This window comes from Teleopsis dalmanni, chromosome 1 (assembly GCF_002237135.1).
Source record: "Teleopsis dalmanni isolate 2A chromosome 1, ASM223713v2, whole genome shotgun sequence".
NCBI classification, from domain to species: domain Eukaryota; kingdom Metazoa; phylum Arthropoda; class Insecta; order Diptera; family Diopsidae; genus Teleopsis; species Teleopsis dalmanni.
The window spans coordinates 114,352,778-114,380,154 of NC_051846.1; the positions used below are offsets into that span (position 1 = coordinate 114,352,778).

The 27,377-nt window shown below is 33.9% G+C and overlaps 3 protein-coding genes across 3 annotated transcripts; all 3 read right to left on the reverse strand.

Annotated features, from left to right (window-relative positions):
- Positions 1 to 638: 638 nt before the first annotated feature.
- LOC119665609 lies at positions 639 to 3,359 on the reverse strand. The gene is made up of 2 exons (XM_038074835.1): positions 2,694 to 3,359; positions 639 to 2,393 (listed from the first exon to the last, which is right to left on the reverse strand). The coding sequence occupies exons 1-2, from the start codon at positions 3,357 to 3,359 to the stop codon at positions 639 to 641; spliced, it is 2,421 nt and encodes an 806-aa protein (XP_037930763.1).
- Positions 3,360 to 3,422: 63 nt separating this feature from the next.
- On the reverse strand, positions 3,423 to 4,898 carry LOC119665610. Its single transcript, XM_038074836.1, has one exon. It carries the CDS (start codon positions 4,896 to 4,898, stop codon positions 3,423 to 3,425), a length of 1,476 nt encoding a protein of 491 aa, XP_037930764.1.
- An 8,545-nt stretch (positions 4,899 to 13,443) lies between these two features.
- LOC119665498 (hypoxia up-regulated protein 1) lies at positions 13,444 to 17,145 on the reverse strand. Its single transcript, XM_038074720.1, has 3 exons — positions 16,964 to 17,145; positions 16,488 to 16,880; positions 13,444 to 16,232 (listed from the first exon to the last, which is right to left on the reverse strand). The coding sequence occupies exons 2-3, from the start codon at positions 16,847 to 16,849 to the stop codon at positions 13,742 to 13,744; spliced, it is 2,853 nt and encodes a 950-aa protein (XP_037930648.1). The 5' UTR covers positions 16,850 to 16,880; positions 16,964 to 17,145; the 3' UTR covers positions 13,444 to 13,741.
- Between the last annotated feature and the right edge of the window lie 10,232 nt (positions 17,146 to 27,377).

Here is a 27,377-nt window from a genome sequence, read left to right on the forward strand (position 1 = left end):
TCCGTCTGGCCTAACATCACTAAATCGTCCATATATAAGAAAGCTTGCTCGACTGTTAAACCCGCAAATGCAAAGATCATCATTGTTTGATGCTACTTTTAGTCCATACGGTAACCTTTTAAATCGATATGAACCTTTTTCTGTCGTATGGTTTACTCTTTATTCATAACTAAATATCACATTCTTAAAACTACCTTAAAATACATTATGCAGAAGCGCACATATGCCTACGTAGTAGTAATATGACTGAATGTGAAGATGATTCCGAATTTACAATCGTTGACGATGAAATTATCGTTCCGCCTTCCGTCCATAATAAAGTTAAAATAGCTATAACGCAGTCCAAAAACAACAAGAACGGCCGTGATCGAAAACTATTTAATTTAATAGTTTTTTCAGTTCTTTGATTTTATATAAAGATAGTAAAATCCAAATGCACCTTTTAGTTGAGAGGTTCACGTACCACTGATTTATTCTTAAAACATATTATTAACAATAGCAAAAACAAAACAAATGGAAAGCTGCGACTATTAAAGCTTTTTTTTTAGTTGTAAATAAATGTTAAATAATTGAAATTAAAATAAGTATAAGAGTACCCAATTGACTTAACATACCGGCCCCCATTGAGACCGTCAGGTTCAATTAATAGGTAATACAGCTAGCTTCGTAATTGACCGCCGAAACACTGCATGCTGAGTCTGAACATCTGCCGCACGTACGTGTCCGTCAGACTCGGAATTAACCTTTACTACTCGGCCTGTTAACCAATGCATCGGCGGTAAATTATCTTCAGCAATCAATACTAAGTCGCCTATTTGAACGTTATCGTTTGGCTTTTTCCACCGGTATCGCTGTTGTAATTCCTTTATATACTCATGTTGCCATCGTTTCCAAAATGCTGCTTTTGCTGCCATTATCCGATGCCATCTTTGAATATTTGATATGTCATTTTCTAATTGAGCACGCCCAGGCAAGCTTCTGAGCGGACATCCAATGAGAAAATGATCAGGAGTAAGGACTTCCAAATCATTGGGATCAGTAGATGTCGCACTGAGAGGACGTGAATTCATGACTGCTTCTATCTCCGCTAATGCAGTTGTCAACTCCTCAAACGTCATTTTTGCTCCATGCAACGTCCGGAACAGATGTGATTTGGCTATTTTAACTGCCGCCTCCCACAGTCCCCCAAAATGCGGAGCTCTAGGAGGAATGAAGCAAAATTGAATGGCATTAGATATGCAAAAATTATTAATATTTGATATGTAATTAGCATGATAAAAATCATGCTGAAACTCTTTCAACTTTTTCTCAGCGCCTACAAAGTTAGTGGCATTATCACAATAGATTTTTGTTGGTATGCCACGTCGACTGATGAAACATTTTAAAGCAGCAATGAAAGCATCACTCGATAGGCCGGAAACTGCTTCAATAAGCACAGTATATGGGACCTTTCCCCGGATCTTAAGATAAGTTGGGATCGGTCCGGCAAAATCGATTCCTGTAATTGTAAATGGTCTATTTGCTGTTACCCGATCTGCCGATAGATTGCCCATTATTTGCGTTGATAATCTAGGTTTGTAACGGAAGCAGTGTGTGCACTGGTTTACCACTGTTCGAGTCAATGACCGGCAATTTATAATCCAAAATTGTTGTTGTATGAGAGCAACAAGCGCACGTGGATCAGCGTGATAATTAATTCTATGTATATGCATGACCATCAGCTTAACAAATTGGTCCTCTTTTGGTAATAGAAGTGGCCATTTCGTAGAAGTTGAGATGTTGGCATTCTTCAAACGACCACCTACCCTCATTAAAGTAAGGCTGCCAGATGTTTCTAGGAATGGAGCCAATAAGGCTAATTTACTCCGTAGTTGCTTTGAGTTGTGTAAAAGTACTATATCCTTGTGAAAATAGTGTTGTTGAACAAAATATACAATATGCAACAGAGCGCGTTGTATTTCATCTACCACGAATAATGATTGAATTTGTGCCTCGTGCTTGTGGTGCCATCTTAGCATCAGCGCAACCACACGTAGACATTTGTTATAATTGCTTATCTGATGAAGTCTCTGTAGCAAATACGGAGGCTTGACATCTTCCAAAATGCACACTAGTTTGCGAGTTTCTAACTTGCGTTCGTCAACTGTTAGTTGATTTATTGAATGTTCTGGCCAGTTTGGCAACGGCAACATTAAAAATGAAGGTCCTTTGAACCAATTTGATGACAGTAATTCTGGGACGGTACACCCTCTAGAAACGAGATCAGCTGGATTCTGATCGGTTGGTACATGGCGCCAAAATGCATTTACCGACCATTCTTGAACGTCAGCAACTCGATTACCAACAAAGGTCGCTAGTGTTGAGGAATGAGAACTAATCCAATGTAAAGTAATCTGTGAATCAGACCAAAAGTATGTGTTATTAATATAATATAATAAATTATCTTTAATCTTGTTCCAGCATCCAGCAAGAAGATGGGCGGCACACAATTCAAGACGTGGTAATGATCTTGCTTTCACAGGAGCAACTCGGGATTTGGAAGTTAATAAATGAACACTAACATTGCCAAAATCATCTTAACAACGTAAATAGATACAACATCCGTATGCTCTAATTGATGCGTCGCTGAAGCCATGTACTTGCATGTTAATTGAGTTCTTGATTCGAGTGAACCTAGGAATTTTAAGAAGTACCACTTGATGCAAATCAGTAAGAATTCTGTTCCATGTTGTGTAAATTTCTTGAGGTACGGATTCATCCCAATCACATCCAATTATCCATAGTTGCTGTAACAAAATCTTAGCTTTGATGATAAGTGGACTAATTAGATTCAAAGGATCATATAAAGATGATGCTAATGACAAAATGTTTCGTTTAATATGACTTGCTGGTACATTGGTTGTTTGAAAAGTGAAGCAAAAATAGTCTTCTTTCGTATTCCATAACATTCCAAGTGGGCATGCCATATCTCTTGCAGTCTCAATATCTGTAAGTTTAACATTTGGTGCAGTGATGTTAACATTGTTGCTATTCCACTTTGTTAGCGATAAGTTGTAAAAATCCAATATTTCGGTAGTTTCATTTTTGATGGCTTGCAATGTCTCCAAGTCATCTGCTCCTGAGATCATGTCATCGACATAAAAATCCCTTTTTAATATCATTTTACCTGTTTCTTTACTGTAAGGATAGTTATCTGCAATGTAGTGTAAGCACCGGGTTGCAAGAAATGGCGCAGAACTCGTACCATATGTAACAGTATTCAGTTGATAAACTGAAATATTTTGCGATTTATGCGATTTACGCCACAAAATTAGTTGAAAATTGCGATCACTTGGATGTAGCCAAAACTGTCTATACATTTTTGTTATGTCAGCCGTTATTCCATATTGATATAATCGAAATCTTAATACTGTTATTACAAGTTAATTTTGGATTGTATGGCCCACCATTAATAACTCATTTAATGACACTTGTGATGATGTACGAGCTGAAGCATCAAAAACTACACGTAATTTAGTAGTTGTGCTATCTGGTTTAATTACATAATGATGTGGGATAAAATAGTGGGGAGAATTTAAATCCAAATCCTTAACCATCGACATATGTCCGAGATTTTCGTAATCTTGCATAAATTTCACATATTCCAATTTTAACTCAATATTGGAGTCAAGTCTTCTTTCCATAGATAAAAATCTTCTTAATGCAATTTCCTGAGAATTTCCAAGAGTACTTGTGTCGCATTTGAATGGCAACCTTGTCATAATTCGGCCATCGTTACTGAGAGCTACAGTTTTTTGAAAGTTGGTTTCGCATTGCTCTTCTTCTACTGACCATACTGATGGTGGATGAACTGGTTCCTCTATCTGCCACAACCGTTCCAAGTTCGCATTAATTGTATCCAAGCTGACAAAACAATGGGATGAAACAATTTTGGAATCTTTAGTAGAACAATATTTTCCTGAAATAATCCAGCCGAACAAAGTTTTTTGTAAAGTCGATAAATTCTCACCAAGTTTTATTTGACCTACTGCTAGCAGTGAAAAGAAAGCTTCTGCACCAAGTAACATATCAATTTTTTGGCGTTTGTAAAATGTCGGATCAGCTAATTGAAGATTTTCAGGAATTTGCAACTCTTCTAACGACAGTGTTTCATTAGGGTGATATCCAGAAATTCTTTTGGTAACGAGAAACTCAAGTACTGCTTCAAAACTGTTTAACCTTGATCGTATCGTGCTTATTGTTTTATGTTTAATATTTACTGATGCAGCTCCTACACCAACAAGACTGTTTTTACTTCTTGACTTTTTTAGATGAAGTGCATTACACATCGATTCCGATATTAAATTAACCTGTGAGCATGAATCTAATAACACTCTACAGAATTGAAAAGTACCCGATGCATCTTTAACTAACACCATTGCTGTTGCCAAAAGCACCACTGATTTTACCCGAGCAGAAGTTTCGTCTGGAACTAGTACATTAGTGTGTACATGACTTAGAGGTGATATTGTTTGCTCACATAAAGGTTCCATATTAGATGATGCACCAGTATTATGTAAAAGTGAATGATGTCGTTTTTTGTACATTCGGCATGAATACGTTGATGGACAATGTGTGCTAATGTGATCTCTCCGGAGACAATTAAAGCATAGTTGGATTTGCTTCGCCTGTTGACATCGATTTTCAACTGATAGAGCTAAAAAATTTGGACAATTAGTAATATAATGACCAGGTTTTAAACAATATACACAATGAATCTGACTTGTAGACTTTTGTTTCGTCATTAAGATGTGCTTGAAAAGTTTACGAACACTAGTACGCTGCAACTCTTGGCTGATTGTAGTCTTTGGCTTGGCCTTTGCTAGTACCATTAATTGTTGACATCGCCTATCAAGCATCTTGCAACATTTCAGTCAAGTTGGTAGTTTCGTATAGTCGTGACATTCATTCCATTTACGTTTCGTCTCACTATCCACTTTCGTCATTACCAAGTGAATCATGATTGCATCACATATCTGTTCGTGTGATCCCAGTGACTTAAGCGAACTATATAAAGCCGAAATGTTGTCCACTAATTGGCGAAGTTGAGTCGAAGGCTTAATACATTGTGGTTCATCAAAAAGTGTTGCAATGCCTTCCAGAAATATGAGAGGGTCATTGTCGTATCGCTCTTTGAGTCTTTGGAGAGCCTTCGGATAGTTGTCTTCCGTTATCTGGAATGCCTTTACTGTAGCTAACGCTTCGCCTTGAAGACACGATAACAAATGGTTGAATTTTTCAGTTGATGTCAAGAGCGAATCACTATCTACAAGGTTTTGAAAAATATGTATAAAATTTTTGAATTCAAGATATTTGCCGTCAAACTTAGGCAACTTTAAATGTGGCAACCTGTTTGACGGCAGCTGCGGTAATGAGAAAGTTTGCTCATGGTAGCTTTGTCTCCTCCGTCCATCAACTAATGACAATATTAAACATTTTGTACTTACGTACAGCTCATCGATGTCAGAGCGCGCTGAATCTGTAGGACAATATCGCTCTATCTGATTCTGGTAGTAAGATACCTGCTTATAATATGCATCTAGCATCCCAAGTCTACACTCCAATTCCGTTGACGATAAAGTTTTGTTGTTCTCAATAATATTTTTAATTCGCGTTATACTGCCTTTTGTAGATGCTCGCTGCTGTTTTAATTCTTCTAATGAAGGCAGTGGCGGCAGGTAATTTGACGCTGCAGTCGAATTGTTTTCGGCAGCGCTGCTGCATTATTAGAATTTTGCATCACCGAAAGCAAATGCAAAACCGAAAATAAAACAAACTAATGTTATGAAGGTTAATAACCTGAATGATTGTCAAGGTTATTGTAAAATTGAACAACTGTAGTTTATTTTTAAGTTTTAAACAATTACTGATGTAAGAGACTATTAATATTAAGTTTTTAATATTAATTTGAAACACCTTTAGTCTTTATTTATATCAAGTCTTTAATATAAATTGAATTTAATTTGAAACACTTTTAGTCGTCATTTATATCAAGTCTTTAATATAAATTGAATTTAATTTGAAACACTTTTAGTCGTCATTTATTTCAAGTCTTTAATATAAATTGAATTTAATTTGAAACACTTTTAGTCGTCATTTATATCAAGTCTTTAATATAAATTGAATTTAATTTGAAACACTTTTAGTCGTCATTTATTTCAAGTCTTTAATATAAATTGAATTTAATTTGAAACACTTTTAGTCGTCATTTATATCAAGTCTTTAATATAAATTGAATTTAATTTGAAACACTTTTAATATTTAATTTATCTTAAGTCTTTAAAATAAATTTAAGTTAATTTCAAACACTTGTTTCTAGGCACACTAGGTCGTGTCCTGTCACGGTCGCCAATGATCGAAAACTATTTAATTTAATAGTTTTTTCAGTTCTTTGATTTTATATAAAGATAGTAAAATCCAAATGCACCTTTTAGTTGAGAGGTTCACGTACCACTGATTTATTCTTAAAACATATTATTAACAATAGCAAAAACAAAACAAATGGAAAGCTGCGACTATTAAAGCTTTTTTTTTAGTTGTAAATAAATGTTAAATAATTGAAATTAAAATAAGTATAAGAGTACCCAATTGACTTAACAGGCCGTATCTACATCTAGGAGCCACTTGTGGCCGTCGACAACCAAGACCTGCTTCACACCTCCCTAGGAGACTTTACAAGTAGGTATGTGTTTGTTGACATATTTCGTTTGAATGTGTATTTTTCACTAAGAGGCAAGTCTCGGCCATCTTGCATATTAACTTACTTCTAATGATCGGAACTGAACCTAACCCTTGTGCTATCAGACCACCACCACTACCTGGCACTGTTTTATCTGCCACATTCCCGTCCATAAAAATTAAACCTCAGTTAGGTGCAACAGTTGCAATAACTGGTACCACCTTCGTAACTACTCAGGTTTGCATAACCATACTGATTGAAATCCTCCCTTTAGAGTAGCTTGTTATCCAACAACTCCTCTATTTTCATCTATTACTGGCAGCCTTTTCCAATCAATGACACCCAACCCCAGATCCTGACATCCTCCTCATCATCCACCAATTGGCTATGCATCGTGTATAATAGAGCAATCTCTAGAAATACCATCTCTGTTCGATGCAATACTTGCAACGGATGGTGTCATCTTAGAATTTAAATTTCGTTACCAGCTTTTACTCATAATTCCATCTCAAACCCGCTCACACACGCAACGCACTAGCGTAGTTTCCGCTATCAACAATTCACGCCCTCTTAAAAACCTACAGTTTAACTGCAAAGGCTTAAAAGGGAAAGTGTTTGCAGCATTCACGTGTTCCAACAATATCGCAGTAGGTGCACTGCAGGAGACAAATGTACTGCGTAACTCCCCTCTCTCACACCCTTCAGGCCTTACCATTATTCGTGAGGACCGCCCAAGGGGCGCTAGAGATTGAGTCACCTTTCTGTTGCGAAACTCAACATCTTATTGTAAACTTTCTCTGCCACCATCAAATGACAAATACTTGAAGGTGATAGGATTAAAGATTTTTATTAGTACGTCATCGAGATTCATCGATATAGTAAACATTTGTCTGCCACTCAAATTTAGCTGCCTTCCGCAGCACACCCCAAATATTTTTCACCCTCTTGATGGCAATTCGAGTTTTGTATTGTGTGATTGAATTGAATATTAAATACACACCATCCCCTGTGGTTATCTAACCTACCAACTGATCAGAGGGGCCTATAATTGGCATCTTAAATTGATGAATCTTCTTTTGATGCACTTAATGATAACTCGTCAACCAGGATAACCCCAACTTGTTCCAGCTGCCTTGATGTCAGTCTCGCAAGCTCCAGACTGCTCGATGCTTGGAAGTAGACTGTTAATATAGTCTTAAGCCCAGATCACACTCCTATCACGATATCGATGCCATCTATCGAGAATCTCACCACAATTTTAAAAAAGCGAATATGTTTTGTTTGTACATGAAAGAAAAATATGAATAGTGAGTATGTGATTTGTTGAATGTTTATTTATTAAATTTATGTTTGTACCATAAATGTTTTATATAATGTGTTGTGATTCTTGTATTCTACTTCAAAATCCTAATAATTAATAACGAAATTCATTTTTTTTATAATTCAATTCGCTTCATTGCGTTCTGAAGTAATATAAATCATTCATCAAACTTCGTGCAGTATTTGATAATTTAGTAGCAACTTCTACTGAACATTCTTCAATTTGTAATTTATGGCTGGGTATACAATTCAGAGAAATCACGTTTGTTACTCATTCGCCTTGGCTTTTTCCGTCTGCATTAATGGTTGGTATTTGCAAAATGTATCGTTATGTTCGTGTCTCATGTCCTGATAATTTTCTGAAATGTATATCTTGGACAGATGACCCAAAATAATCACTAAAGATATTCACACTTTATACTGTCACTTATGGCCTAAAGATATCAGCATTCTAAGGTGTTCGAAAACTCTGTAGATGAAACTCTATACATTTTACTACACACTACTGCATCTCTCGACAACGGCAGTTTTAAACTTAGAAAATACTCTTCAAGTCTTTCATCTGTACGTGATGATATGCCTGATACAGATAGAGAACCGCTACTTAATTTAAATAGTGGTTTTAAATCGTTTTTGCCCTCGGTTTGAAAGGACTTGTTAATGAATAACCATAATATAAAATAAACCACTTTTATTTTATAAATTTTTGTTAAGCTTTATGCCCAAAACAAGGTACAAAGTACAGTATAAAGCATTTCCCACTTGCGGTATTTGTACGTTTCGTCGGTCCTGTCATATCACAGGCAATAATATTCTTACAACACTTGTGATAACGCACCCCGGATTAGGACGAAATATTCCAAATGAATTACACACTACATGGATTAGTTATAGCATTTACGTAATTCAAAAATTAAAAGTTCTTCTTTTGCTTCTTTGCTTCGTGAATTACATTCATCACATGCCTTTTGTGATGCCAATTTAGATGTATTTGGTGTTTGGTATGTAGAACACCTCGGTTCAAAACCTCCAGTATTACCGCTGTGATGCAACCCTATGAGTGCAAATGATTAATCAAATCTATCTAGCTAAATATCTTCACTGCTGAATTTCATTGGTGGACTAATTCCTCTATTGAACTGCCTTGAACTCGAGCTAAGTCTTCTACTTTTAACGGATTTGTAGCTACTCGAATAAACAGAACTCAATACTTGACTGAAGGCTTGACGTGACTTTATCCTGCATATATTTTATCAAAGGGAGTCACTCTAGATGAACTTTTAATATCGTCGTTTTGGTAATATGAACCCTAATTTTTACTTGAAAGACGAAATAATTTGCCTATAACCCATTCTCTTCATCATAATTTGCGAAAAGACGTAAAACTATTCCGACTTTAATTTTAAAAATAACTGAATATTCGATTAATTAGAAATTTATCAATCATAAATCACTTTCATTATTTGTTTCCATGCGATTTCAGTACTGGCCAGAGGCAAAAAGATAAACCTTTCGAACACACTGAAGTAATGAGTATTTTATATTATTACAAGAACTATTAAAACAGGAAAGTTCTACTTCTAATATTGTAACGACAAGTCTGCGTCATTTAGTGTTTGCTGAGGTATCACTCAGTCGTAGTCCGGGTTGTTGCAATAAATTTCTTTTATTGACCTGTTCGATACATTAGTAAACGAACAAAACACCGTTCAATTTTCTTTTAGTACAACTTTATTAAATCAAATGAACTTACACTAATTATAGCCTATTGGTTATGCTACAGCAAATCTTAATTACAATCGTCTAGCCTATTATAAAAAATATGCTAGTTACAAGAGACATCAAAATGTGGAAGGCGTTATACATTATAAGAAATCATATTTACAAATGTTCTAGCCGATGACATCAAAATGTCAGTTATAAAAACAAAGATGCTAACTAATTATAAGAAAATTCTCTGTTAGCATCGACTTAGCACTTGTAGGGAGTATACTTGGTTCGGTGTGATGGCACTAAGTGATCTTTCATTTTTTTTTTGCAGTAGTTGGAAAACATCAAAAGCCACATTGTGAGACTTAAACCCACTAAAACCACCTCTTAGAAATGAATGGAGAAGATCCACACAGCAATGTGAAAACTTCATTCCAGTAATCAGGAGAGAGAGAAAGTAGATAGACTTAATACCTAGTAAACTAGGTTCATCTAAGCCAGAAAGCAAGGGCATGAATTAGGAAGAGAGGGCAATAATAAAGGGGGTGGGGTTACGGCTAAATGGCTGGGGTGGGGTCAATAATAAACTTTGTAACTAGGGTCACGAAAGCCGCGGTTATTAAGGGGAATAGAGAGAGGATTGTGGTCCAACTCGTCGAAATAATGGGGTAGGTACTGAGGAGGTTTGAAGCGAAAGGCTTGAACAAGGTCTCCAGGGAGGGTATTGGGACTACAGACGTCAAGCAGGAGGGAGTCGGGTGAGGTATCTACAGGTGAGTGTCAAAATTCAAAACCACAAAATTGTCGTCTATTTATATGAAATCAACCTCACTTCATTAGTTGTCGCACAACCGCACAAGTGTAATTCTTCATGCCTACACAATTAATGCATTTCTTGCCTAGCGGCTTGCATTTCGTTGCGAAGTAACAGCTCTGTCGTGAGCTTGGCTTGTCTTGTGCCGGCTGTGTGTGTGGGTGTTCACTGCTACGTTGAAACTTATTTGCTAATTTTAGCAATGAAAGGTGCGTAAAATAATTTAACGCATTTGAGTTTTTGCGAACTTGAATATAAACAAATTTTATGCAAACAGAATTAGAAATTAATGCATTGTGATAATTTATTATAATTCAGACAAAAAATATTTTAATTATTATTATATATCAATTATAATTAATATAAATATTATTACATCCATTTTTTTTATATAAAATTATATTGCTTTAATTAATACTAATAAGGAAAATACAATTTACTTTATAATATTAAACCTCGGTTTATTTTATTTTTGTTTAATATTGCGGATTTTAAATAAATTCAAAAAGGCCTGATGTTCCAACAACAATAATTGGTCTATTTATCTGAAAACAAAGCTTTCAAAGTGGAAGTTACTGATTCGGCGGAGCTATTACAATAAATATGGATGCACTAATTATATATAGAAAATTGGTGCGCATATCTTAACTCTATAAACTCAATATTATAGATTGGATATTAATAATGCGCGATTTCGCAGCCGTAATACAAAGTTGATTTGACGTTCGAGTTAAATATACTCGCTTAGTGCGAGTGCCTATTTGATCAGACTTCCCCACATTATTTAACACACTATTCCACATATATTTAACCTCTTTTTGGCCGAACATCGAGGAGCGAGGTCCTCCATTTGTTTTTTATGGTGATATGATCGATTTGATTTTCAGTTGTACCGTCCGTGTGCTGTTCTACACTTTTATTATCATATCCCACCTTCGCATTCATATCCCCAAGTAATATGAAAATATCGCATCTGTTGACATGCGTCTTGATGCAAATATTTAGCTGTTTATAAAACTCTTTTTCGTTATCATCGCTCGACGCATCACATGTCGCAGTTGTTCTAATTTACCGCATTCATAGTATTCTCATGTTGTAGGTGGCTGCACGTGTCTTTAGCTTTATTCGAATAAAGTCATTTCTATTGCTATGATTGTTGTCAGATTTGACGTTTCGGTTTCTACGGCGGAGTTAAGAGCGTTTGATTGCCAAGAGAAAATGTTTGCTTTACAATTTTAGTTTTACAAATTTTTGTTCCACACATGTTTTGACAGTTTTCACCATATATCGAATGAATTTTCAACTACGAATGATGTAAACATTTTGCTTATCGCATCAGTCACATTAAATTTTTACAATTATGGTATGATAAATAAAAGAGATAGAGTTTTTACAATATCACACAAAGTGCCACAATTATTCAAAATTTAACACAAAATCTGCCTGTTTATAATGCGGTTCAAAGTATTTGTTTTTCTATAAAAAGTGATTTAATTTCGAAACTAAGAGCCACGTTCATTCCGTTGATATTTACTCTATGGTTAATGGTTTTGCTTGCTATAGTTGTGGTCAAGTCACGAATGGTCAGCGTTGCGGAATTTAAATACTATTTTATTAAATGTTAGGTTAAGTTAATCGTGCTACTTTTTATTTTGATTCTTAAAAATGTACTTAAGTACACCCCGCCCCATTGTAGCGGCTAGGTTTTTTGTCTCCAAACTAGTTGCAAGTTAGACCTACTCGTCTTTTGTCCCATATGACATTTCTTTATCGTAGTCTGCTATCAGCATGTCCAGTGAATTAGTATTTGCAATTCCTTTCATCATTCCTGCTATATACAATAAATCTCCAGGGGTCAAAACAAGCTGGAAAAGAGATAAGTAATAAGCTTCCAAAAATTAGCACTTTAATTCTTCCGTATTATTTTTTATTATGTGTATTTTACATTGCTTAATAAGTCGTTTTACAAAATATTTGTTGTATTTTACTGCTAAAAGGTAAAATTGAAGAAATATAACTCTACAATCCATATGATTTGGTAAAGTGATCTGCCAAATGTCAAGCCGTCGCTGTCATTTCATTGTGGCATTTGCGACATATGCAAATACAGGCATGTATTTACTTGCATCGTACTATCTCTAGTAAAAAATTATCAAAGAGCATATATGTATATATATCAACTAGTGACCATAAATACTGAAGTAATATTAAGAAATAGAAGTTACAAGACATCTAATCGTATATGATCCTGCTTTCCGAAAAATATATTTAGTTGTGTTAATCGAATGAAACTTAAATAATTTTCTATAATTTCAACCTTTTGAAACACTATATACATTATTTATGTAAATAGTTCCAGATCTAATCTTTAATATTAACTATAATCAACACTCATTTGGGATTAAATATGCTGATTGCGGGTATAAGTGCTTATAGTAATGTTGACTCTTAATATGAGTTTCTTAATATTTATTAAGAGTTTATAAATTATTACTAACAATTACTATGCTCTGTTCAAATTCTAAAATTTTCAAAATCAAAATGTATATGCATGAAAATTTGATTGTCAATTTCTAGTTTTCAACGTAAACTTCTCTTTTTGAATAATGCCACATGAACGCCACATGCTTTTAAAGCCAAAACATAAAAAACTTATACTGAGCTGTGGTGCGGACCGGACTCCATTAGTCGCCAAAAATAGTTTTTAAAATTATCTGGACGCTGTCACACAAATTGGGTTAGAAACCATAATAAGACATTAAGTAATTTATAATTCGTTTTCGAACGGCTTCTAATGCATATGTAGAAAACTGTTTATTTTAAATAAATAAGAATTATCATTACAAAATTAATAAATTAAGTTTTTAAAATAAAATTATCTAAATTGTACTCATATAACATTTTATAGCATTTAGTCTTGACAAAATAATTCGCAAGTTCTTTGTTTCAATATCAAAAAAATGTTTATATGTCTGCCTTAAATACAATTAATCATATTAAATATGAACATAGAAGAGTTTTAGAATTAGGAATTTAAAAGGAGAGTTAAATAAAAAACTTTTCGCGTTTACCTGAAATTGAACTCATGAAAATTTTGTTGGAATGAGAAAGAGACAGCAAAGTTTTAAGACTCAGACTTAAAATATTTGATAAATTTAAAAATGCACTAATATCTTGGATTATAAATCGCTACGAGGAGTTTCCTTTTTACTGGGAGTTGATTCTGTGACATTTTCCTTGTCAGCATGTTTGGTGCTATCTGTACCCTGTTCGCCCTCATTGTTACTAGGGTTATGAGTGGTTTGTTTACCAGAACCACTTTCTGTCGTTTCTTTGTGTGTGTCAGAAGTTTCATCTTCGCTTTCATCATCAGTATTCTTGTCTGATTTTTGTGGCTGTTGTTTTGGTTTCCATATTTTTAATTTATTAACTAAATACTTAACTTCTCGATCAAGAAGAGACATTTTATCTGTTATATCTTTAACGGTCAGCCGTATCTCTTCATGACGTTGTAGACTTTCTTGAATTTGTGTTTCGGTTTTTTTCCATTTAGTTGTTTCATCAATAACGTTAGTCAATGTATCTATTTCAACTTGAGTAAAAATATCTTTTTCGGGATTTGTTTCTTTGGTTAAATTTTTTGCACTAGTTAAGAATTTACTGGCAGCATCAATCATGCCCTCTAAAGCCTTAAGTGCTTCTGGCCGTTCTTCATGCTCCCAATGTCGTGAAAGAAAAATGTTGGTTAATTTTTTTAGCTCTATGAGTCGCTCCTCATAAGAAGAGGGTTTACGATTGTCATCCTCGTAAAGCCAATCAGAAATTGCAATACATTCACTTAATATTTTTTCCTTTTCGTCTTCTGAAATGCAGCTAGAAAATTCTGCTTCACTTAATTTTTGTTGAGTTTCGATAACATGTGATTCCAATTCATTGAATACTGAAGCCAGACGATTACGTTCCCTTTCAATTTCGTTAATTGCATTTAATTTCTCGGTTGAAGTTTTTAAAGCAGTACCGGCCAGTGGAATGGTAAATAAAACATTTATATTATGCTCAACAGGTTCCTTGACTACGATAATTTTTACAGTATCGTTTTTAAAATCAGAATTATTAGTTTCCTCTTTTTGGCTTTCTTCTGTTTTATTGGCTTTATCATTCGGCTTATAGTCTTTTTGCATAGGTTCTTCATTGTCGGGTTTCTGATCCATTGGCTCGTCATTTTCCTTATTTTCTTCAAGTGTGTCCATATCTTTTTTCTTCGAACCATCTTTTGAAAATAATTTGCTTATTGTACTACCGAGCTTGGCTAATGTACCCTCTTCCTCATTTTCAATCTTATGTTTCTCATACACAAACTCGACACCAGTACATCGAAAAACGCCAGAATCATCCAGTAAAAAGTATGCCTTGATGCCTTTCGTTTCGACAACATCTTTCTGATTTTTCTCTATAATTTGTTTTATTTTTAATAATTCTACTTTTGATATGTTCAGACTTCCAATGTTTGCAATCTCCTCTTTTGAAAAGTGTGACAAATCGCCATAGCTCGCGTAAAAGTCAAAATCATCTGTATGCTTGTTGAATGTGATTACTTTTTTCTGGGGGTAGGAGTTCATATTACCGAAGAGCACACGCTTCACTTGCTTAACTTCAGTACCGTCGCCAGGATCCCGTTGGAAGGTTATATGAATCGGAAAAACTACTGCATCTTTAATTATAAACTTTTTAACTTTAAAACCAGTAGCTATATCAGCAGCTTTATAAACTGCACCCATTGTTGCAGCTTCATCAGCGTTTAGACTTTTACCTAATTCTTGTTTGATATAATTCTTTATAATATCTTGTACTTTTGGAACACGAGTACCACCTCCAAATATAATGACTTGCGACACTACATCCATGGATAAACCAGATACTGTTAGAGCTGATTGAATAGGATTAGTTACACGAGGCCATAAACTTAAGCACAGTTCTTCAAGTTTTTCCCTAGTTACCTGCAATTTGAAATCGTGATCTTCTAGTAAACCTTCGATCTGAGCATAATGATCGAGATTTGCAGAAAGAACATTTTTTAAACGTCCCGCTTCCTTAAAGAGCTTAGCAAGAGCACGAGGATTTTTTGTGACGTCGGTTTTTGTCTTTTTCATTGCATTAAATTCGGAAGCCAAATAATCGCGTAATCGCATCTGTATCTCTAGGCCGCCTAAATTGCGATCATAACCTACACCAAGCACCTGTATTAGCGGATTGATTTCTTTTGTTTGCTTGTCTTTGATAAGTGAATAACTAACTAAAGCAGCTGATGTTTTGTAAGCACCCATATCATAAAATATATAATACTGCGCTGTTTCATTAATTTCAGCTCGATGGAAAACACCATAGTTAAGTGCTACAGCCGTATAATCATTTAGTAGTTGCAACACCTTTAGATTAGCAAGATGTGCTGCAGAAAGGAGAGCTTCGCGTTCAGCTTGACCAAAATAACCTGGAACTATAAGAACACATTCAGTTACAATTTGACGAGTAGATTCTTCTGCAAACTCTTTTGCTTTTTGCAGCATTTGAGCAACCAACTCTTCCACTGAAAATTGTTCATTATTGTTTTTTGTAAATATTACAGTTTGCCGTTGTGGATCAGCAGTAATGTTATAGTATGGAAAACGTTTCCTAAAAATAAATGAATAATTATTATTCAAGATTGAACTGATGTGAGAGTTATTACAATAAATATATAAGAACAATTAATTAGCTAATTTAAAATAAAGCATTAAACGCTGCACTGCCCCATTAATATTAAATTTAGATTTTAGAATATTAAAGTAGGTCAGAATAGTTTCTAATGTAAATTTGTTTGGTGTTTGATGACATTAACTATGAAAACGGCTACGACCTGAATAGAAAATGTGGTTCAATGGCACTCACTTATAAAGATCGACAATTGGATTGTCCACAGTTTTTCCTAATAAATCCAGTAGGTATCCATATACTGCAGCTGGTTCTCGTAATCCGACAGTTACAGCATCTTCACCAAAATTTCGAACACCATCGCGAAAAGACAATATGGTTGGAGTTTTTCGTTTTGATTCCTTATTTAAAGCAATTTCCATGGGTACGCCAGGTGACACAACTCCTACTTTCATCCATTCGGTACCAAGATCCACTGACATAACAGCAGCGCTATTAACACCATGGGGGACCAAATTTATGAAAGATATTGCAAATACAAAAAGTATTGTTACAAACGGCACCGGAGAATGCCGACCAAATCGTTCTACAATTATCATATCTGCACCTCTTTGCTAACGTAAATATAAACTGTAATTATAATAGTTTTATTACAAAGTTTCAAATTCATCATATGTAGGTTAATTTATAGGTTAAACAAAACTTTCACGTACATTTACTTAAATTACAAAATATTTCCGTAAGGTATAAAGTTCGCACAAGGTCCGCGCGGCTTTACAATAAGTAAACCGGCTTTCGAATATTTCCAACTCGATCTGACGTGCTCACAGGTTTGCTGGGCAATTCCACCTACCGCACATATACAGCCAATGTAAACCAACTGACTGACGTGTTATTATTTTTTTTGCAAAAGGGCTACCAGTGCACCTTACTATATTGACCAAAGAACACATTTCAAGAATGGAAATAGTTGACATGTTTTGCGAAACGTTTGCGTAATGCAACAATAATTCGTCAAAACATCTAAACTGAATAAAATTTGTGCATAAATAAGTAATATTGAGATACTTCCTTGTGACGTTTCACGTTATAGTCTGTTTCATATTAACAAGAAAATCAAAATTAATATAAAACAAGTCCGCTATAAGACCTGTAGTACTTTATGCTATGTTAACATTGTAACTAATACTTTGTTTTGATAGCAAAACCAGTTGTAACGTAAAAGATTTGTAAGAAAATTAAGCACCTGAAGTTAAAATTATATAGTAATTTCTTCAAAATCAAGTTTATTTCAACTTGAACGGTTCATCGTAGTACAGTGTTGTAGAATACAAACTGATGTTATTGTGAGTAATTTTGAGGAATGAATGAAATTTTCATACTAAATGAAACAAAATTGCTATTTAACATATATATACACCAGAGAACTGAAATGATTACTAAACACTCGAATTAAACTCGAATCATTGATTGTGTTTCATTTATACGTATTCTGACCAGAACGGCAACTTAAATGTAAACAAAAATGCCAACCAATATACTCTCAAAATAATTTACTACACCAAATCAAGCATGTTGTTTTGTTGTTGTAAGTCGACCCACCACGAGTGAAAAGTTTCACAACGCCGAACGGACCGTTTCACCACCACGAACAGTCTTCAATTTGTTATACTACGAGAGAACGATATGAAGAGCGCAATTGGGTTTTGTTTTGGTTTTTCGACAGCAGAAATGCGCGCCAAAAACTGAGAAAAGTAGTCAAATCAAACGTAGTTATTAAAGGTAGTGAATAAGTTCCTTTTAAAAAATAATTACTTTTATTAATTACAATTATTATTTCAGTTAATAATATTTGAAGATGGTGCAGAATTGCGTAATGGGATGTAAGATATTTCAGGGAATGTATGAATTTCCTAAAAATGACGAAAGAAGGTACAAAATCAATAATTGTGGATTTAAAATATATGTTTTATGTTTAATGTGATTTGTTTGCTATTATGTGTATAAATACAAATTAGTAAAGCAAAAATATATGTAAGTATATAAATATATTTTAATAAAGTTTTCTTATGTGTTAATTTGTGTTTGTCAAATATGTGAACAATCTAATAAGAAATAAAAAAAATCAAAAATTGTATACTATTTTTTGGAAGTAAAAAGAGTGGAGCATGTAAACTATATTTTTATGTTAAAATATTCATATTCAAATGTGTTAATAGTTTAAACACCTTTAATATTAATTAATTTAATTAAACAATTTTATTTTTAAGTAAAATTTTATTTATAACGTTTATTTAATAAAATAACTTTTAACATATTTCACAATTAACAAATTGTACTATTTCATTTCTTCATATTAAAAACACCGATCTGAATTAAATCTTATATATCTCGGAACTGCTAAAACTAGAAAATATAAATTTTTAGAAGTGTCTTCGATTATCCAATTAGATAAATTGAACTTGCTTATTTTGCGTTATCAATATTTTGAATTTTGTTGTTCTATGTTTTATTTTTAACATTAATTGAAATGCCTTAATATACGAGTAATATTTTTTTAAAAAATTATTCTTTTTCTGGAATAAGAATTGCATATCATAAAAAACATATTTATTTATTATAAAAAATGTTAATATGATATTTTCTAGAAGTTTCTTTCGTTTAACGGCTTTAGTGCATTTTTGACTCGGTAATCTAAAACAATTATTTTCCGGGTATATCGCAAGTACATTTTCTGAAAAAGTGAGGCATGGCAATAGAGTTTAAAATACATGTATGTATGTATGTGTGTAAAGGTCAAAGAATAATTTTACTGTTTACCAGCTACGTGTACTAAATAGTAAATATTTTGCATGGAGCATATTTTTAGCTAACCCTGATTGTGTGTCATTATGCTTTGTTTTTTTGTTACTTTTTTCACTGATTTAAATTTTACTTTATTATTATTTAAGCGTTCAGGAAGAAAATGAAGGTGGTGTAGTTAATAAATCTATAAATCCCAACAATAAGTTTAACATCAGTTAGGCCATTATTGAATAGTAATGATATATCTGTTTCTGAAAGAACCCCTAGAAAAAGAAAATTAAGAGAAGATTTTACAGCTGTAGTTAAAAAATTAAAAACTGTAGATAAAATTGTTGAGGAAAAAGATATTATAATCCAATTAAAAGATGAGCAAATTCGTTTAGGTAATGAAAGATTAGCAAAGCTATAACTAGAAAATATAGAATTGCAAAAAAAACTTTCTGAATGTAGGGCATTAAGTAGTGTAGCAGAAAGGTCTGAAGTTGATTTTTAAGTTTAAAAAACTGCAGTCGTCGGCCAAACGGATCCAGATATAATACGCAATTGAAAACCATCGCCTTAGGAGTTTATTTTCTTTCACCATTAACTTATCGACATTTACGTCAGAGTTTTAATTGGCCATGTGAACGAACATTACGAAATTTTGTTCAATGCTGGCCAAAATCTCTTGGCTGTACTCATAGCAGCATTAAGGCTTTGGAGTTGCGAATTCGCGGATTTGCATATGAACAGCGATTTGTTTCGACATCCTGCGATGAAATGTTTTTACGCGCTCACCTCCATTATGATAGGCACAATGATAAAATTATTGGCCTTGAAGATTTTGGTGACGAAGACCGTAGTTGCAAGATCGCAAGTGTTGTCTTGACTTTCATGGTTCAGGGTATCGGTGGACAAAAATGATCCCAACCTTTTGCATATTTTCTTGTAAATGAAAGTTGTAAGCATGAAACTTTAAAATCTATTGTTATTGAAGTGATAAAGTAACTTCAAGGCATTAACTTGTATCGCTGACATTATGTTTGTGATTAGGGTAAAAATAATATTAGGTTAGCTAATTTGCTAGGTATAGATGAGCATCGTCCCTTTTTTAAAGCCGACGATGAAGATATTTTCTTCTTTTATGATGCTCCTCATTTGATAAAGAGTACAAGAAATTGTTTAATGAGTAATAAAAATAAAATTATTTTTAATAATAAAAAAGTTAAATAGGAAGATATTGTCCATTTGTTTGAAGTAGATTCCAAATCAAATGTTAGATGTGCGTCTCGTTTAACAATAGAGCACATTGAGTCGCAAGCACTGCTGAATTTTGTCTTTTTTTAATAATCTCTTTGATATTTTTAATTCAAGCAGTATGTATAGCTTAGTTTCGAAAAAAGGCTTTAGTGGTTCCATTGACCAAATGGTCTTTTTAAAAAAAGCTGAACTTGCTTTAAGAACAATAATTATCAAAGATGCCCAAGATAAAAATATTATTAATAATTTTTCCTTTATTAAAGGATGGCTTCTTAATATTAACAGCATTCGTTGTATGTGGCAATATTTATCTTCGAAATGTTTTAAAGTCATAATGACTAGAAAACTTTGCCAAGATGTGCTTGAGCACTTTTTTGGGCAAATAAGAAGAGGAGGGGGGAATGCTAAATCTAAGACCTATATAAGGCCTATTCATAACTCTATTTCAAAGGGGTTGGGGTCTTAGCTATTTGAATGTGGTCAATAAAGGCAATTGCGAGGAACTTCTTGATTTTGATTGTCCATCATTTGTAGGTTCTATTAGTGTTCTTAGTTTAAATAGTTGTAATGAAATTGTTTGCAATGATACGTTAGTGAAAGATACTTCTTGGCAGTATACCGAATCATTTTATTCACCACAAACATCATTGCTGAAAAATATTAGTTTTAGTGTTGATATTGATTTAAATGAGGAAGCTTTTCTTAAGCTAAATGCTTTTACCTACGTTTGTGGTGGGATGTACTTAAAAATATTCAAGTCACATCATTGTCTTGCTTCACTACCTTACGCAAATAATGTTTCAAGTTATTACCTCTTCACACTTGAAAAAGAATTTGATAGTTGCAGCTTGGAACATCCTCCTAGCGACTTTATTTGTTATATTAAGAGATTAGATGCAGAATTTTGTACTTATTTTGAAAAAAAATTACTCTAAAGTAGGTATAGCTCAATTTTTATATAAAAAGTTGGCTAACATACGCCCATATACTTGCTGCCAAAATTGCAAACCAGACAGTTTATTTATTCTTTTCATAAGAATGCGAATTCATTTTACTTTAAAATATTTTAATAGGGATCTTAGTACCCCTGATTTCAGGCAGAAATTTCTAAGGGTAAGCCATATGTAAATTCTGACACGCATTTTCTTTGTACTCTTTTCAAATGTACAAAGTCAGATATAGAAATTTTTTTGAATAGGTATAAATATATAAGAAAATATATCTATAAATGCGATAGCCTTTCGGTTTAATTAACTACATACACTTTCACCTGTCTTTTGTAAATAAAAATTTGATTAATTTCATGTTATTATTATAAAAATATTTCTCAAAATTAAGTACTACATCATATTTTTATTTTTTTATTAAGTAAAATGCTATATTGTTTTTAAATTTTTTTTGTATGTAAATATGCTATATAATATTTATAATTAGCCTGTACAATTATATAGTCCCAGATTTTATTAATATATTCAACATATTTTTAGTTTATTATTCAAAAAAGACTTATATTATGTTATATAAATATTATTCATTATGTACGCAAATAAAATATATTGTTTTAAACAAATGCCTTTAATAAATACATATGTTAAAAAGTTAAGCAAATGTTTTATTTTAAACAAATTGGCATTAATGATGATGAATTATAAAACTATAACAAGATACAATTTAAGAGTCAATATTATTTTACGCAAGTGATTTAAATTACGAATAATTTTTATAATACTTACTTACTTAGTTGGCTATTACAGACGTGTGTCGTCCTTGGCCGCGTCGAGTAGCCTCCGCCAGTCAGCCCGATTAGTTGCTTTCTGACGCCAGTTGGTAGTACCGAGCGCCCCCAAATCGTTGGTCACCTGGTCCTTCCACCCAAGATGCGGACGTCCTCTACCGCGTTTTCCACCTGCGGGTACCGAATCAAATACCTTTCTAGTCGGAGCACTTTCTTCCATTCGCACAACATGACTAAGCCAGCGTAGCCGCTGAATTTTTATGCGCTTAACTATGTTAATATCGCGGTATAGCTCATACAGCTCATCGTTCCATTTTAATCGATACTCGTCGCCAACGCGTAAGGAACCATAGATCTTCCGAAGAATTTTTCTCTCGAATGCTCCTAACGCCTTCTCATCACTGTTGGTAATTGTCCAAGCTTCTGCACCATACAGCACGACAGGCATGATAAGGTATTTGTAGAGCCTGATTTTTGTTTGTCGAGAGAGGGCTTTATTTCTCAATTGCTTACTTAGCCCGAAGTAATATTTGTTGGCAAGAGTAATTCTTCGTTGAATCTCTAGCCTGACGTCATTTTTGGTGTTTAAGCTGGTTCCTAAATAAACGAAGTCTTTCACAACTTCGAACTTATAATTGTCAACAGTGACGTAGGTCCCAAGACGCTCAGGAGATTTGTTTGTTGACAGAAAGTACTTTATTTTGTCCTAATTTACCACAAGACCCATTTGTTTTGCTTGTTTTTCTAAGTTGGAAAATGCCGCACTGACGACGCGGGTGTTCAGACCAATGATATCAATATCGTCGGAATACGCAAGCAGCATTACACTTTTTTAGAATATTGTGCCAGTACGGTTTAAATCTGCTGCTCGAATTATCGTTTCCAACATTAGGTTAAAGTAGTCACACGACAAGGAGTCACCCTGTCTGAAACCTCGTTTGGTATCAAACGGCTCAGAGATGTTCTTTCCAATTCTAACGGAGCTGGTGGTGTTGCTCAACGTCATTTTACATAGCCGTATAAGTTTTGCTGGGATACCAAATTCAGACATAGCGGCATAGAGTGTGCTTCTAGTCGTAGTGTCAAAAGCAGCTTTGAAGTCGACAAATAGGTGGTGTGTTTCGATTTGTTTTTCTTGAGTCTTCTCCAGGATTTGACGCACTGTGAGTATTTGGTCTAGAGTGGATTTGCCAGGTCTGAAGCCACACTGATAAGGTGCAATCAGTTGGTTGACGATTGGCTTCAATCTTTCACATAGTACGTTTGATAGAACCTTATATGCGATATTTAAAAGACTGATCCCGCGGTAGTTGGCGCAGTTTGCAGGATCACCTTTTTTGTGGATTGAGCAAAGCACACTTAAATTCCAATCGTTGGGCATGCATTCATCCGACCAAATGTTGCGAATTAGCTGTAGCATGCATTTTGATAGCTCTTCGCCAACAGCTTTAAACAGCTCAGCCGGTAAACCATCGGCGCCTACAGCTTTGTTGTTTTTGAGCCGCGTTATAACTGTTTTAACTTCATTATGATCGGGAGGCGGAACGATTATTTCATCGTCAACGATTGAAAATTCGGGATCATCTTCGCTTTCAGTCACATTGCTACTACCGCCATTTAATAGTTTCGGGAAGTGATCCCTCCAAATATTAAGCAGGCTTTGGACATCTATCACCAGATCACCGTTTTCATCTTTGCAGGAATTAGCTCCGGGTTTATAACCATTTGTCAGGCTTTTAAGTTTTTGATCGAATTTTCGAGCCATATTTTTGTCGTCTAGCTTCTCAAGCTCTTCGTACTCACGTCTTTCTGTTTCCTTCTTTTTTCGCCTGAAAAGACGTTTCTCTTCCCTTCTCTTTTGCCGATATCGCTCTTTAACAGCACGCGTCGCAACTGACCGCAGGATGGCTTGATATGCTGCGTCTTTCTCTGCGGTAGCATTGCGACACCCTTGGTCGTACCAGCTGTTTCTTTGTATACGGTGATAGCCGATCACCTCTTCTGCAGCAATACACATAGAGTTGGAGATGTGGTTCCATTGCGCGCATATATCGGCTTCTTCAGATGAATTTTCCAGATATTGGGAGAGTCGAGTAGCGAAGTCATTAGCTGTCTGTTGTGATTGCAGCTTTTCGACGTCTAGCTTTCGCTCTGCTTGTTCACGTACCTTTCTCATCGCACATAAACGTGTGCGGATCTTGGATGCAACAAGGTAATGATCCGAGTCGATGATGGCTCCTCGGATAGTACGTACATCCAAGACACTGAAAGCATGCCTTCCGTCTATCACAACGCGATCAATTTGAGATCTTGAGTTTTAATTCGGTGACAGCCATGTTGTCTTATGTATGTTGAGATGTTGGAATCTGGTACTACTAACCACCATGTTTCTAGCCGCGGCGAAATCAATCAGCCTTCTTCCATTATCAGAAGTTTTCGTGTGAAGGCTGAACTTTCCGACAGTGGCACCAAGGACACCTTCTTTACCCACCTTTGCGTTGAAGTCTCCAACAACGATTTTGATGTCATGATGGGGACAGCGTTCATATGCTTGCTCAAGCTGTTCATAGAAAATTTCCTTGGTGTCGTCATCTTTATCTTCCGTCGGGGCATGCGCACATATTAGAGTGATGAAGAAAAATTTTGCCTTAATCCGGATTTTTGCGAGCCTTTCGTTTATTGGTGTAAACGTTGAGACCAAATTTCTTAGCTTTCGGCTTACCGCAAATCCGACTACAAACTCGTGCTTTGTTGCATGGCAGCTATAGTAGATGTCACAATGTTCTCGTTTAGAGCATCCTTATCCCGTCCATCGCATTTCCTGGAGAGCGGTAATGTCAGCCTTATATTCCTTGAGCACATTAACCAGCTGTATAGATGCACCTTCTCTGTAAAGAGTTCCGACATTCCAGGTGCATATTTTTAAATCGTGTTCCTTAATACGTTTGCGTTTGTCGTTTTATAATTTATTCGTTTTATTTCGAGCACAGAAATTTTCCTAATTTGTTCAGTTCAAATTAATTAAAAAAAAAAATCCACACAACCACCACTGTCAGCTGTCTCCGGCAACTTCTCTGCCAATATTGAATAAAAATTCACTATGATCAATTATAAAACCCCTTTCACCACACTTCGTATTTCGATGTGCTAAATAAAATTAGTAGTAAAATTTTTTGAATATTTTCACTTAAAATTGTATACACTTTTTTATTACATTTATTTATTCCAAAATTATTTTGAATGAAATTAAAAAAATATTTAACAAAACAGTAAACATATTATAAAAATTTACTTATTCTATATTAATTCTTTTTGTGAATGGCGATATAAAATAATAAAATCACTTCACCGAACTATATTTTAAATCAATTTTATCGTTGTGTATTTAGCAACTAAAACAGAACAATAACACAAAACTAAAGATGCATAATAATAAAATATATTATAAAATATATTTATTGCCTCAAATGCTTTTTTTTATCACTTATAAATTTACAAACTGCTTTTAATGTATTCGAATCTATCGAACATATTTTATTGTAAAGTATAGATTTATATAATTTTACAAATAGATTTAATTTATAGATAAACATAACTTTTATTTTAACCAGTTTTCTTTATTAATATTACTAAACATATTTATTATACTAAAATAAAAAATAGTAATATTCCTTTTGTAAAATGTATGCAAAAAAAAATAATACTGCAGCCCTAAAAGAGCGAAGTTTGACGTAAGTTTGGTGAAATAACATGCATAGAATATGTGTGACCAAAATGTTATAAAAAATGAATTTTCGACAAAAATTTCTCACGTTATTCTCAGAGAGCAAAGAGTTTCTTTTCTTATACAGATATTCTTTGATTCTGACTCAAGTTTTCGTTGATTTGACTTTAACCTGAGTCAAAGAATACAAGTCAAAGTACAAGTATTCTTTGACCTGAGTCATACAAACAGCTGACAGCACTTATATTGATTTATACTCTGATCATATGATACTCATAAGCACCGACATCGACACTAAAACGATGCAAGGGATTTATAAATTATTTCTGAGTGTGACAAATAAGTAAGCATTTAAAAATTAATATGATTTTAAGAATTTATTATGCAAGAGCAACTAATTATGAGTTGCAATTTCGTTTTTCAATATAATTATTGCTTAAACAAATCAAAGAAAATGATAACTATGTATGAGAGGGTAAAGGTGTTCCAGAAATTATTTTTCTCGACATTGCTTAACAATAATATAATATTAAACCATGAAAACTTTTGCACTCGCAAAAAAATTTTATCTGTTTGTGTAACAAATTTAGTCATAAAATTTAAATATTTATATTTCTAAAACTTAGGATTAATACTCAATATTAAAAGGTAGGTAGTAGCTACTAGGTACCTGAAATCGACCTATAATTTTACTAACTTAAAACTATTTATTTAAAATTAGAATTATAGGAAATATGAACAATAATTTTGTTTAGCTTAACGTGATTAGCGAACTTGTAGATAAATATTTGCATAGCTTCTTTGTAAAATTGCACTCAAAAAAGGCGCTTTACATATATTAAGTAAAAAATATGCATAACAGATGTTTCTGCAAACAGAATAGCTTTGAGAATTGAGTAAAAATATTATAGAGTCACAATGACTCAATTTTTAAATTTTCAGCAAATGGTACGGGAGGGCGGAGTGAAGATTTTACTTCTTTCTGCGCTGCTGCTAGATCGGTCGCGCTTATGCTTGTTCTTTCCAAAAATTTTACTATTGATGAATGAAGGACAAAAATGAAAACAAAAAACAGATTTGCTTGTTACGAATGGAGACCGTACAAGAAAAGAGTCAAATTAGTTTTTGGTGTAATTATTTGTTTTTACCAGTGATTAAAAATGCTATGCTATTTCGTAGTTTTTATTATTGCTCCTGCTTCTGCTCTGAATTTGTCGGAGCACTTATGAGAGCAGAAGCACAAAACAAAATTTGCGTTGCTCTGCTATACTATGCTGTTTGATTTGTTGAAGCACGAAGCAAGAGCAAAAAATTAATATATATGCTACTGATATTCGTAGCAGTAGTCAAATTTTAAAAGTGTTGCTCAAAGTGTCGCAAAGCAAATTGTGTTGTGTGTGCATGCTACGGCTACTGCTCCCGTAGCAATTACTACTGCTCCGGAGCAACTACCGGTAGTACTCCGCAGCATATGCGTCATACTTTTCTGTTATTGAAACAATTTTTTTTTGTTTCTGCTGAAAAATTGCGATAGAATTTTACCGTTTACTATTCCGTTATTTTTATTTAAATATTTTCACTATTTTAATATACTTTATGGATTTGATATCTAGTCGTTTAGTAT

What these genes read in the sequence shown, in the direction of transcription:
- LOC119665609 (XM_038074835.1), bottom strand. Translation starts at nt 3,359, where the DNA reads ATGTATAGACAGTTTTGGCTACATCCAAGTGATCGCAATTTTCAACTA. An exon ending in TTACTGATTTGCATCAAGTG is followed by an intron (nt 2,394 to 2,693) that starts GTACTTCTTAAA and finishes TCTGATTCACAG; the next exon opens with ATTACTTTACATTGGATTAG.
- LOC119665610 (XM_038074836.1), bottom strand. Translation starts at nt 4,898, where the DNA reads ATGCTTGATAGGCGATGTCAACAATTAATGGTACTAGCAAAGGCCAAG.
- LOC119665498 (XM_038074720.1), bottom strand. Translation starts at nt 16,849, where the DNA reads ATGATAATTGTAGAACGATTTGGTCGGCATTCTCCGGTGCCGTTTGTA. An exon ending in CCAATTGTCGATCTTTATAA is followed by an intron (nt 16,233 to 16,487) that starts GTGAGTGCCATT and finishes ATTTATTTTTAG; the next exon opens with GAAACGTTTTCCATACTATA.